Source organism: Streptopelia decaocto, assembly GCF_964273445.1.
Source record: "Streptopelia decaocto genome assembly, chromosome: 2".
In the NCBI taxonomy this organism is placed as follows: Eukaryota; Metazoa; Chordata; class Aves; order Columbiformes; family Columbidae; genus Streptopelia; species Streptopelia decaocto.
Window position 1 is genome coordinate 115266317 of NC_138655.1, and position 14213 is coordinate 115280529.

The window sequence follows — 14213 nt, forward strand, 5'->3', positions numbered from 1 at the left end:
GATTCTACTTGTTCCAAAGAGTTTATTTTAAACATCTGTTTATCTTCTTAATTGGTTACTAAACAGCATAAATTGGAATCAAGAGCACCACAAAGCCAAGTTATTGTATAAATAGATCAAGACTCTAATCACAGAATGCAGTGAAGACTGGCTGCAAAGACAGTGAGTGAACTAAAATCAACATGGATTTAGTTCAAAAGAAAAGGAATTAAAATTTGCATGTGTAAAATTTCTCCTATAGCGTAAACAGGAATTTTAAATATAATCAAGGTATGATTAACTCTAAAATGGCATATAGTTTGCATCTTCTGAATACAAGACTCATTTAAAACTCAAACCCACATGGCACTCCAGATTCCTGGCATTTCACTGGAAAAAGGGGTAATTTTTAAAGAAATTTGTAATAACTTCTCAATTTTAAGTGCACAAATCATACTCCTGCTACTATTTTGAAAATATGGGAAGATTCTAGTAGATAATTTCCTCAGTGTGATCATGTGCACACTGTAGCTGTCATCAGTTTTTCAGCTTTACCGCTAAAAGCTCAGAATCGGTAAGCAGCGACAATGAATGTGATGATTCTGGTCTACTCTGCAAGTTTACTTTTGGCAAAGGAGGCAGGTGAAGAGAAATATCATTACACTTGCATGGTCAGAACCCAGGAAATACTCTAAAATTCTTTGTGGTTACACACTGGAGAAAATTCAACTTTTTGCACCCAAGAGGCCTACTTTCTGGAAACACAACTTGGCCGCCTGACAGACTGTCAGCTTCGTGTTGCTACTTGGTGCTGATGCCTGGGTTAGCTCTCAAGAAGCAAAACATATTTTTCAATCGCCTTGGACATTTCAAAAGATCACAACATGCTTGCTGATGTAAGGGAAGGAAATAGTTCCCACGTTTTGTAGCTACCTACTGTGCACATTTTCATAGATTATCAATGCAAGTTGATTATGCAGGTTCAATGATGTAATGCAAGCCACTGAATTTTAGAGTCATTAATGCATCAAGCCCATTATTTCATTAATATAATCCACAACTTGGAGAGTTACCTTCGCTTCAATCTGCCTATAGCAAGAGACACCATATACTGTGGTTCGATCTCCACATCTCGGTGGCAAATGGAAAAACACGGTATCTATGAAAAATAAAAGACACTTTCATAAGTCACTAACAAGAGTTCAGTATTTTCATTTTCAGCCTCACTTATAAAAGGTTTACTGCTGAAAATATTGGCACACTTATTTTCATTGACTTTAAAAACAGGCCATGTGGCAGTTGGGGGTTGAGAAGCATTGGAACAGGCTGCCCAGGGAAGTGGTGGAGTCACCATCACTCGAAGTGTTTAAAAGGCGTATAGATGAGGTTCTTAGGGACATGGTTTAGTGCTAGAGTTAGCTTATGGTTGGACTTAGTGATCTTGAGGGTCTCTTCCAACCAAGATGATTTCTATGGTTCTATGAAAGATTAGAGTAGCTGCAACCATTGTCAAGGTAGATATCCATGCAGCAGCACCATTATGCCAACAAAAAGGATTTGTGAATCCTAGTCTCACACAAAATAATTACTATGTCTGTGCATGTCTGACGTGAAAGGAAAAAGCTCTACAAAATGTAACAAGACAAAGGCTTTTATGGATTGAAATATATACACATATACACACAAACTTGCTACTACTGCAAAAAAATTGCTAAATCTTAAGTAGAGGACATTATGACTGCTTGCCTTTCAAAACATGAGTTAAATCTGTTTTGAAACCAACTATTAATTTTTTGTTTGCATCACAGTAACAAAATTAACGGAAGAGACAATCCCATATGCATTAAGTCCAATAAAAAGAGGGACTGTTTATAACAAAGCTTGTTCCCTTGAACAAGTTTAATTATATCATAGAGATCACCTAGGTTTTCAGAAAGCCTTTAAGACTATTTCCTGTAACAAGTCATCCTCTTTACAAAAATGTAACCATCAGTGGGAATTAGTTTAAAACTCAAAAAAATATATCTAATAAAGTTACAGATTCATATGTATTCTTGCCTACAAAACACAACGATATGCATCTGTTTTGCTGCCAAGTATATTTTTTTCCTTACCAAAAAATACACATTGATAATCTTTAGTGCAGCAATGAAAATGCTTGAGATTGAGCATTAAGTGGGAAGGTACTGAGACAAGAGGGAACAGGTAAGTGCAGCTGCATATGATTTTCCTGGCTTTGAATGCAGTCCACTGCTCATCATGCATTTAACAATGCAGAAATTGAACAAAACTCATGACCCATAGCAGAGTAAGAGAGACTCTTATGGCTGCTAGGAAGGGGATTATTTTTATATTGCTTTATTTGCTTCCAAATGAGGTCTCTGGAAGTTGGAGAATTAGGAAACTAAGTATATCAAGTTAAAAAAAAAAAATCATCTTATTAAAAGCAGTATTAAAGGGTTTCTGTGATTTTGCTGTTTTAAGTGACTTCTTTGTTCACTGTTGTGCAGAAAATACATGCAACAACTGAACATGCCTATAAATGTCACTGTGACGAACTAAACCGCTGTCAAATTAGCAAAGACATAAATGCAGTACTACACACACACAAAACAAACAAACAAAATGCAGCAAACAGAAACCAAACAACTCTGCCATGAACTTGCTGGTAACTACATGGCAAAGGAATCTTCTGTCTTCATTCTGCTGACAAATACACTAAAATTTCTATTCCTTCTCTTTAAATTTGTTGGTTTTCAAAATAGGTAATTCTACAGACACTGAATGACTTGTAGGTCATTCTGAGATTCTCTAAATTAATGGAGGGAAAAAAAATCATAATGACTATATACATTACAAAGCTGAATTTTAGAATTGAATTTTTCCCTTCTCTCAAAACTGGATTAGGTTTTACTGAAGAATTTATTCCCGCTTCAAAGAACTCCTGAGAAAGCTGACAGCCTTGTTTTGCACTAGGACCACACACAAGTGACATGTAACCCTTCAGCTTGTATGTACATCTGATTTCTTGATGTAGGAGGTACACCTTTATGATTTACTTTCACTTTGAACTCTGAAGCAACATCATTGCCAATGTATTTTGCAGCTTGAACAAGAAATAGAGGAAGTCTAATAAAGAAAACAATTGTTAATTAACTGTTCAGATATCAGGATTTTTCTTTTGGTTGCAGGAGCAGTAGTACATACAACTTCCTCTTGTTTCTTACCTTCCTGATAGTTGTGAGCACCATCTGGCAAGGCGAGAAACGGCAAGTATTTCCATTCCTCTGGTAAACTGTGGCTGTCATGTCCTTCTTCAGGCTTTAGAGGGGGATAGGAAAATTCAACCTAAACAAACAAAAAAATAGAGGGGAGGTCAAAGAAAGAATACATTACTGTTAGCAAACAAGCAAGCCTCTGTGACTCAGCCTAGCACCATTTCTTTAGCAATGGTATGAAACAAAGTTTTGCTTCCTGTGAGCCTTCCTTGTCTCTTCCTCTAAAGCACCCATGGACTGACTTGTGTGGTCACACCGACAGGCCCTGAGCAGATTTGTCTTCTACAGATCTTCCATCCAGCATAGTCCCTTCTCCTCCAGAGAAATACAAAGCAGATATTCAAGCAGAAAACATCACCCAACAGCTGAAAATCTTCTCCTCAGTACGCACAGAGCGAACAGTGCATCGCTGCACCAGTGACAGGCCGGGTCACTGCGGGGGCACACCCAGTCTGGAACCACATTTGGCTTCTCAGCCCCTCAAGCACTCACAACAAGGTAACACTCTTAACGGGTGCAAGCCTCTATTTTACCCACCTGGATGCTGAATAATCGCAGAAACTACACTAACACCTAAATACTGCTTTTAAATATTTTTACACCCTTGACTGCAATGCATGCCACACATTGGCCTCCTCTTCCTTTCCCCAAGCACTTTCCTTTCCTTTCCTTTCCCTCATTCATTTATTTGCCACTTACCTCTTTTTCCCAGTAACAGGGACAACCTTTCTATTCCTCACAGTACACTACACATCTACCATGGATCCTCACAATCAGCATATTCACAGCACTATCCTTCCATCTTCTCTTCCTATGGAGACCTCTCTGGGTTTCCAGCCACCTTCACTAACTCTTTTTTCCACACATGCATTTCTAAAATTACTGAACAAAATCTAAACACAAATTTATCAGTAAAATAAACTGCTTAAAGATAATGCAACTTCTCTTGAAGGACATTTAGCAATAAACTAATGAGCTGTAAAATGTACACGTGAAAATAAAAAAGCACACAGAAAACCTTAACATCTGATGGATGATAAAAACACTGCCATAGAAGAGAGTATTGAAGAAATGGGAAACAAATCAAGAAAAGTGATATTCTTCACCTTAACACATGGTGTCACTCTTTCTACAACTGTTGCCAACTTGGAAAAAAAAGCACAAAGACCACGAAAATGCCACAAGAAACCAGCCTTGCTACTTGCTGTATCCATATCGAATTTTCTTGTTCCTTGCATTATAAAAGATATCTTGAAAATATCCACAAAAACCCCAACCAACTAAACAAGGTCTGGTGAAAGACTGAAGTCCTGAGCTAAAGGTAAGTAACCCACAAAGAATAATTATGCAAGGGGACGGAAAAAAAAACCCCAACAACAAGCATGCAATAGAAAAAGGATTAATTTTGGCAGGGGAAGGCAGAAGGAATCCAGACCCTGACTTGTAGTTACTTATCAAAAATCCATAGAGCCTTTTAAACAAAATATGACATTAAGCAAAACAGAAGAGCATCTGACTTCCAAAGGAGAGACAAACACTGGAATTAGCAAGCATACAGGGAGCAGAGAAACTGCCTGCCAGTTAGCACACTTATAAATCCTAATAATTCCCTGCTATCCTTTTCAAAACACATATTGTAAGAAAATTAAAATGTTAGAAGCTTCAGATAAGTATCTGCATAGAGAAGAGGGTTGTATCACACAATTTGACACTGTCTAGATTCAAACTTGCTGGCTGAAAACACTGTAAACAGAATTGTTACTGGATTCTTCCAGGAGGAGTAACCTTACGAACCATGCTTTATTTATCACTAAGTTTTAAAACAAAGATAGTCAAGGAGCATCTACACTAATGTCCTGAAGCAGGTATTTTATTTCAGTGCATGGCCAACAGAAAAGGGTCAGATTCACGCTCTGCAGGAGCTTTTATCCATGGAATATAGAAGAATACTGGGACCCTTAGATTTCAGTCAATACCTCCAAAGCACTATTCTTGACAAGGAAATTCTGTAAGGATCTAAGACATCATTGCTTCCATGCACTCACAGAATTACAATTTTATTCTGCTCTCCAACCAAAATAATGAATTAGAAGACATATTTAAAGGAAAGAAGAGTAGGAAAATTAAAGCTACATGAAAAACATATATTCACTAAGGAATACTCCTTTTTGAAGTCCAGAATAAAGATGAGAGATCTGGCTCCTCTGTTCTTTTGACAGCGTGAAATCTGCAGAAGAACCACTTTGTTCCAGCTCATAATAAACTGTCAACACCTCAGCTGCTATCGGATACTCCCAGCAACAGGGATTTCTGCAGGCTCTGACTGTTCCAAATCAAATTCAACAGGCATTAATGACACTGCTGATAACCTTGTTTTATTTTAGTTCGCTTCTCTCAATAGTATGTGTTCTAATATAGAGACTTCTGTATGCATGTGTGTGTACCAGTGAGAGAAGATCACAAAACTCGGATGAAGCAGAACTAAGATTGTTTACATCACAGAATCACAGAATGTCAGGGATTGCAAGAGACCTTGAAAGATCATCTAGTCCAACCCCCCTGCTGAAGTAGTAACACCTAGATGAGGTTACACAGGAATGTGTCCAGGCCCTAATATACATGGCCCTAAATAATCTATTTTACGGATATACTTTATGATAGATCTGATTCACTTTATGGCACACTATTCCTCCCCATCTCCAAGAGGATCCATGTAGGAAGTACCCTGGTTTCCAAAGAGGAATCACAGCTGTATAGTTTAATAGATTGCTGCTTATAGAAGTACCGTCTGAGAAGGTGGAAGTTATAAAAAAGCAGAAAAAGGACAATCCAACAGCAAGGACAGCATGCAATGCCATGGAAAACTCCCTCCGCCTTGAGGGCTCCCAGTGATTTCATTTCAAAGAGTTAAGTCAAGCTTTTTCATAAGTAGTCACTGCAGGTGGGATTCATGTCAAAAAGCCAGATCTCTGGAACAGTTTTCCTAAGCACTCTGCACAGTCAGAGAAAACAGACACCTGCAGAGGATGATTCACCTGATTTGTTTCTTCCCATTGTCTCTGAATAGAGCCAGCTCACACTCCTAAGTCTAACTTGCAGATGACTGAATTAATGCAGGTGAAACTCATCCTAACCACTCCTCATCTTCTAGACTTCTAGCCTGCTCGCCTCAATTCGCATTGCCCACAACTGGTGTTAGGAATCCTTTACATAGAAAAAGCATTATTTCAAAATCAAAGTCTTACAGGAGCATTGAGTAGCCTTAAAAAAAAAAAGCCAAACCCCCACAGCTCTTGAAAAATCTTGAAACTGAGCAGGACACATGTACAAAAGTCATAATAATGGGGTAGAGAGAATCTCAGTTCTACCACTTCTGAGTTTTTGAACAACTGGAGCCTCAGCCCATGCATGCAAACTGTACTGTACAGTACAGTGTTCCTGGTTAAAGCCACTTAAAAAAAAAAGTTATTTTTTTCTCATCTTCCACTTTAAACCCAAGACTGACCATGACAGGGAGATGAGATGGGACTACAGAAGAGACCTGTGTCACAGCTCTTTTTCTCCCTCTTCACAGAGTCCATACATATATGCATGTGCATGCATAAACACATGCTCTTTGATTTCCCTATTTGTCATTAATACATATATGCATTATAAAAAATGCCTGCAAACAACAGAAATAAAGTATTTTAATACAGCTCAGTAGTCAATAGGAACAAAGAAATACATGCAAGTTTTTAGAGCTGACTGCCATAGCAGATTTTAGAGTTTTTTGTCTCCTCAAGTGAATCAAAAGAGACTCCTCAACAAAATGAAATTCAAATTCAGAGCTGGACTTCTCAAAAACTTCAGAATAAACTACATAAAACATGAACTACTAGAATCTCCACTCATTTCTCACTCTGCCAAGCATCAGGGGTGTGTGTACATGTAGAATAAATACGTATGATACATATTTATATAAAAATATTTTTAAATCTATCACATACACACACAGTAACAGCGAAGAAAACCTATGTATTACAAAGAGGTATGCTTTCTGCCTGTTCAGATTATCTTCTTCTGTAAACAGCTCTTGATGGCTTTCAGAACTAAGTATCAATACAGAATACTGTGCTGTGATTTAGTGGAAAAATAAATAACTGTGCTCTTCACTACATAAATTATTTCAACTCTTGTGGATTACCAAGTTAAAAAAACCAACTGAAATAGAACTGAATTTCTTGAAGCAACAGTTTTATGTTTTGCTAATTCTGCTGTGTTAACTAAACTTTTATATGCAGTTTGTATTGAATCTAACAGTTCAGATGCAAATCGCCCGCTAAAACACAGTACTATTCTGTTTGTTGAATTAAAAAAAACATCCAGGCAATCTGTTCTGGTTCATTGTCTTTAAAGGGACTCCCTAGCCAGAACAGATTTACTAGACATTCATTAACTCGCAGTTAAGAAGACTGCAGGCAATAAGAAACGTATTTCAGTTCCTACATTTAGGAAGTAACATGATAGTTTTTCTTTAGAAAAATGCATTGATTCTGTCTTCTACTAAATTACAAGCACACAATCAGAAGAGAGGTTAAAAAAAGGACACTGATAAAAGAAATTTCCAAAATATATGTGCATGTCTTCTTAAGCTATCACATTCAAACATTAGACAGGTAGCTGGCATTAATTTTTGGTGAACTTTATATTCAGGTAAGGTTGTTTTCCTCAACTGTGAGAAGTGTTAAGTGTTAACAATCACAGTGAGAACCTCAGCAAACACTAAAGAGTGATAATTTAAAATGCACTGGCAAGTCAGTATAAACTCTCCGTCCTCACTCCATCTACTGTCACATGTTTGAACTACTGCACTTACAGGTTAAACCCTCTTACCGCAGTCACAATATAAGCTTCCCTCTTTAACATGGGTATTTTGGAAGATTTCAGACTAAAAATGAAAAAATCTAGACCCAAATAAGTTTTTCCATGGGTCCAATGGAGAGGGGATTTTATCTCAAATCTCTGAAAAAATCTGAACTATTTACAATGACAGTATTATGTTAAAGACAAGGATGCTTTGAATAAGTGGCAGAATCTAACTTACTGGGAGCAAACCCACTCCATTTTCTAAACAACTACTTTGATGATCTCTCTGATTGCTTGTACTGCACAAATAGGTAGAATAATTGCTTCAAATGAAAAACAGGGAGATCAGCAAAACCCACTCACAACATTTCTATTTAGAAAAACTTTTCCTTTCATAAATCATTTCAACACATTTCATTTAGAGGATACCAACTCTTCCTCTCTCGTTTAAGAAAGAAAAGCAGATGGATGTTCAGTATTGAGTATAATGCCAGCAGCAGTGTCAAAAAAACCTAACAAACCCCAAAAGATTAAAATTACACCTAAAACTTGATCCCTCATTTCAAGTATGTCAGTACTTGTTCTTCACTCGAAGTAGAGATTTTTAAAATAAGATTCCTTGATATAATAGTCCTAGCACAGCCAGATCTGGAGAAAACCAGCACACGAATGATTTTATCTGAATCACCATAATATCTGAATCACTGATTTTATCTGATTCACTCTGCAGCACACAGTGAAATGAAAATATAAGAACAGTGTCAGTCTTTCAGCACTGAGAAAAATGTATTACTTAAATCACAATTTAATCAGATTTAAACGACAAACTTTCCCCACTGTTGTATGACAGAACCAATAGATCAGGATCTACAGGTTGAAGAGCCCATCCATATAACAATAATGCCTATGCAGTAGTATAATGAGCACTAACAACAGATTTTAAAATATATTAATACATATATTTATATAAATAGGTATGTGTGTAATAACTATCATGCGTATGCATATTTATATAAATATGTACATGTAGAATAAATATGTATGATACATATTTATAGAAATATATTTTGAAATCCATCACATACACACGCAGTAACAGCAAAGGAAATCCACGTATTACAAAGAGGTTGTGCACAGTCTTTACTATCCTTCCAGTTCCTCGAATTGGAACCTCCTCGCCTTCTTGTATCACTAAAGCTATAGGGTGGCCACTTACACAAGTTTTAAGACACCATTTGTATTGCTACAGATGTGCAATATAACCATTCAAATTTGCTTTGGAAACTCTGACTAGGTTAGTGAAGTTTTGGCTCTCAAAAGATAAAATAACCTGAAACACTCACTGAAACCTCCCATTTGTTTTCAAAGTCATGCTAGTATGCATTTTAGACACTCTTTTCAATTACTTAACACTTTATAGCCATACAGCTCAACTCAGACGTAAATCCCGTGCTTGGGAATTTTCTCTTATCGGTCTCCTCAAAGAAAGTAAATAACAGCAAACAAAGCCCCACACTCCTCCCAGAAGAGAAACATAACACTATTGCGGCCCTTCCAGCACAGGGGACTTGCCAGGGAACATTGTGACCTCAAGACAAGACTGTGGTCTTACAGAAAGCAATTAGAATTCGTACAGGACCAACTCTTAAGAAGATACAAGGTACCAGAGAGGGCAGCTTCCTTAGTGAAACGAGAGAGGGCAACCCCGGGCTCCACTCCTAAGTTACCTCTGCCCCGCAAAGCAACTTGTACAGACCAGGATCAGCAGCAGCCAGTTTTCCACCTGCACAACCTGCTGCACCCATCGGCTCTCAGTGAGCACACCCAGGTACAAGGATGTCTGATGGTCCCAGAATGGCTCTTAGTGAACGTGCTCCTTCCTTGCAAGTTTTAACATTAGATTTACTCCTGAGAGTAGATAAATCCGGCTCACTGCCAAGTATGAGGCTGAGAAGCTACACAAACACAGTGACATCGTGATGTACAGAACACACTCTTGCTCTGGGTAACCCCAAGGAAGAGCAGCCCTGTGCCCTATCCCCCAGCATGTCGTAGAATAATTTTGGTTGGAAGAGACACTTCAGATCATTGAGTCCAACCATAACCTAACTCTGGCACTAAACCATGTCCCTAAGAGCCTCATCTATACGTCGTTTCAACACCTCCAGGGGTGGTGACTCAACCACTTCCCTGGGCAGCCAAGCAGAGCAATGTCAGAGCAGGCAAGGAAGTTGCTTTCACATCTTGTACCCACAACTTTCTGAGTGCTTTTAGAAACAACAAGCCCACCTCAGTGTAATAATTCAGCACCACATATAAGCTATGGGATGGATTACCAGAATTAGACACTATAATGAAATAAGGCAATAGGAATAAGGACACAGAACACAAAGTTGAGACTTGCAAGTTCCAATTTACTCCATCTGGAGTGATCTCTGTTCAGTGTTTTTACAGCTTTGAACCTCCCTTTATTATGTATGTATGTAAACTAAGTTGCCACCTATATACAAGTGCTGAGAGCCTGAGTTACTCTTTGAAAGCATTCTGAAACAGATAGATGACAAGTGTGACCAAGGTACAGAAAGACATATTTCACTGATTTACCATTCATGCATTTATTCAAGAGAAAGGTCAAGATTCCTGGTATAGAATGTTTAAATAACTACTCGGATGTTATGACACATACAAAGAACAGACAGATCATAAGACAAAAGTTAATGGCGATGACTATGGGAAGTGTTACATAACTGTAAGTAGGTATTTAGGAAACTTCTCTCAATTCACACATCAGGGCAACTATGGAGAAAATATCCAGTATGGAATCCTCCACAGAAATACTTTCTGTTCAGGACTTCAAGGAAGCAACTGAAAGATTATCAAAGTACAATGCTCTTTAAAGCTTGAAAAACTAAACAAAGAAGCAAAACAAACAAAAATCCACCGTACCTGGGAGTTTTTCTTGAACAACGAACACAAAACACTAAATAAGTGGATTACATAGACATGCAAAGAGTGGAACCCATCATTATTTCTACAAACAAGATCAGAATCTGTGGTATTGTTTAAAGAACTGTAAGACAGCAGTGTGTACTCAGTAATGTATTGTGCATTTAAAATTATTAGCATCCCATGCTATTTTGAATAGCCTTTCTAATAAAAGCTAAAAGTTTCTTTCAAAGTTTCAACCTGTTGAACATAAGCAATTCCATATATTTTAGACAACAGGCTAATCTTTGATACTTGATGTATGCTACTATTAATTTCTTCAAAAGATTTCATGCTTATAATGGGCCTTTGAAGTGCTTAAATAATATTATTACAAGCAGGGAACAAAAACAAAGGAATTGTACTTATATTTACACGTTATCATCAATAGAGCCAGGAACAAAGCTCTTCGGCTTGATTCCAGCCTAGTTCCTTTTTGAGTTATTTTTTGTTTCTGTTGTTCCTTTAACAAGAACTTGTTTAATCACTAGAGATTGCCTATTGTATAATACCTGCCCAATGTGCTCCCCAAAACAACGACACAGGGACTTTAAAGACAACAAAGCATACACTTCACTTACATGGTCAAGAGAGTCAAGCACATCTAACAGAATCACAGCAGCTACTGGATTGGCAGAGATCACAAAAAGAAAAACGCAATTCTCCAGTAAAGCAGAGTATTGAAAGAAAGACAGCAAACAAACAAACAGAATGAGACAAGCTAAAAGTGTTCCCCCTAACAAAAGAAAAGAAAGATGCCTCCAGAAAGGCTGCCTGTGGCACCTACTGAACAGGGCAACTTCAGTATTTCCCTCTTGGAAACAAGTGCTACAATCAGGGGCGCAGGAGACCTGGAACTATAAGCAGTTCTCGGAGCCAATAAAAAGAACAGACTGAACTCTTTCATTCCTTAGACATCTCCTAATTCTGCAAACAAAGTCAAGCCTAACTTGCCAACATTTTCTCAGGCCACGTTACATACTGATTTCTGCAGATCACAGGCATCACCTTCCAGAACTCAAGTACCTGAAGTTCTCAAATGACAGGAAGAGCACATACACAATTCAGGAAGGGAAGAAGTCTTAAGGGGCATTCTTCCCTCTCAAAGATAACATCCAGGCTCTTCTCTAAAACCTAGGTATCAGCTGTTTCATTCCTGAACTTGACCTTCCTTTGCATGCCAGGAAGAAAATCTATGGTCAGGCAAGACAGGGGGACTGGTCTTCAAATGCAGTCCACACAAAAACATACCCACACAGGCAGGCAACTCAGACTCTACTTCGGAAAAAGCATCTACATTAAAAATTTAAAGTACTTTGAAGATCCTTAGGACAAACTTTGGGATTCCACAGGAATATGCCTTTAGGTATTTACAATAATCCATTCCCATGTCTGTGACAGCAAGTTTGAAGTGTCTTTCTCCACTGGTGTACAGAGAAGTGGGTCAAAATCAGCTGCCATTGTTTTACAGAACAAGGATTCCAGGCAAACAAAAGTAACCTGCAATGTGAGAAGTCAATGACACACGCACAGCACTTTCCCCACTACCAACACTTTTCTTTGCCACAACACAGTTGGAAATGCCTGTTTTTAAATCAAGAACAGTATGGAAGGCAGTCAGGCCTTGAGAGGACACATGAGACAATGTTCATCTACCACACAAGGTCAGACGTGATCTGCAGAACTGCTCAGGACTTTGAGTGCACAAAAGCTGGGCCTTGCACCAAGTGATGTGAGATTATGTATGGCCTGACTGCTGGTGACACAGGGCCTGAGTTTACACAGATGTAATAGACTCAACGCCTCATAGCGTCAAGAGAGGATAGAGATTATTGTTCTGGGTCAAGCAGTAGAATAGCAAAGGCACCATCTACTTCCTCAGCAACTAGCTGGGGGCTTACAGAGACTTGTGGGTACCTCTCTTGCCTTCAAAATGAGTTATTTTTAGAGTATTCAGGTTATTTTAAGCCTTCTACACCCTCAGAGACTATTATCTCTCTGCCTCCACATGTAAATAAAGCTCGGACACAGAAAGCTCAAATGAGGATCGTGACACACAGGATCACTAGTGGAGAACTACACCTCATGGCTCTCACTCTTCCACCTTCACCATAAAGCAAAGGTATCTCCATGTATTTTTCAACACACAACTTGCATCTACTACTAAAGGTTCAGGTTACATTTTTGCTAAAGTTCTCAATCATAAGACAGATACAGACTTTCCACACCATTTAATGTTTTCAAAAGTTAAAATATTGTAAGGCAAATTAAGTGTTTTCTTGCTCACTTGTAATGAGAGGAAGTATTTCATGACTCTGAAAAAAAAAAACAACAAACCTTTTCCCTTTATTTGCTCTAAAATCACTAGCCACTAGCTGCTACAGCTCCTGAAAACTACTGAGGAATTTGTTATCAGCTACTACAGAAGAAGGGCACAAACAGACCCAAAATTCAAGTCTAACCATCCTGTACCGACCGAGGAGACCAACAGAACGTAATAAGAGCCAGGGAGCTGGACCAGTAACTTGCTGCAGTAACTAATGAGTCAACCAGCTACTGATACTCCAAAACTGAACATACCACTTCCAGGGCAGGCTGCCCTTTCTATCAGTTTATGGCCCAATGCTTTCATGATTTCAGTCCTGTAGAACCCAAGAAGCATGTAAAAACTCCTTCCACACCAAAACCATGTGCTTTACATAAACAGACAAGAGTATGAGTGAGTAGATACAATGAAGGGCTGTGTTTGCTTTTCCTTTCTCCTTAGGCAACTCCTCTTAATAGCAGCAAACAGGTATCAAAGATGCAAATTTTTTTTAATATTAATTAAATATTTGTCATTTCAGATGAATGAAAACCCTGATCGAGCTCTGCCCATTTCAGGACATTTGCTATTTAATTATACATTGAGGAAGGTCCTGTAACAATTCAGCTGGTTCGTACAAAGCAGAGCAACCTGTCGCCATGCCTGCTTCACACCAGTTGTCCTTCCCTTAAACAGACCTGTTGAGAATGTGTCAAATTCTAGGTAAACCTAGTGTCCAGCCAGGCTTCTCCTCCCATTCTCTAAGCCCTCGCTGTAACTACCTCTTCTCCTTGGCAAAGAGATACAGCAACCAGCGC

At 38.4% G+C, this 14213-nt stretch overlaps 1 protein-coding gene across 5 annotated transcripts in view; it reads right to left on the minus strand.

The window, feature by feature from the left end:
* The window catches only part of AVL9 (AVL9 cell migration associated), a 41825-nt gene that overhangs the window by 23243 nt on the left and 4369 nt on the right, over positions 1-14213 (minus strand). For all 5 annotated transcript variants that reach the window (XR_014183428.1, XM_082046537.1, XM_082046536.1 and 2 more), the window contains exons 2-3: positions 3207-3327; positions 1053-1138 (exon numbers count right to left, since the gene is read on the minus strand). Coding sequence is in view for 4 of the 5 variants with exons in the window: in XM_082046537.1 (XP_081902663.1) it covers positions 1053-1138; positions 3207-3327 (207 nt within the window). In the remaining variant the exon portion in view is untranslated. The remainder of the gene's footprint in view (positions 1-1052; positions 1139-3206; positions 3328-14213) is intronic.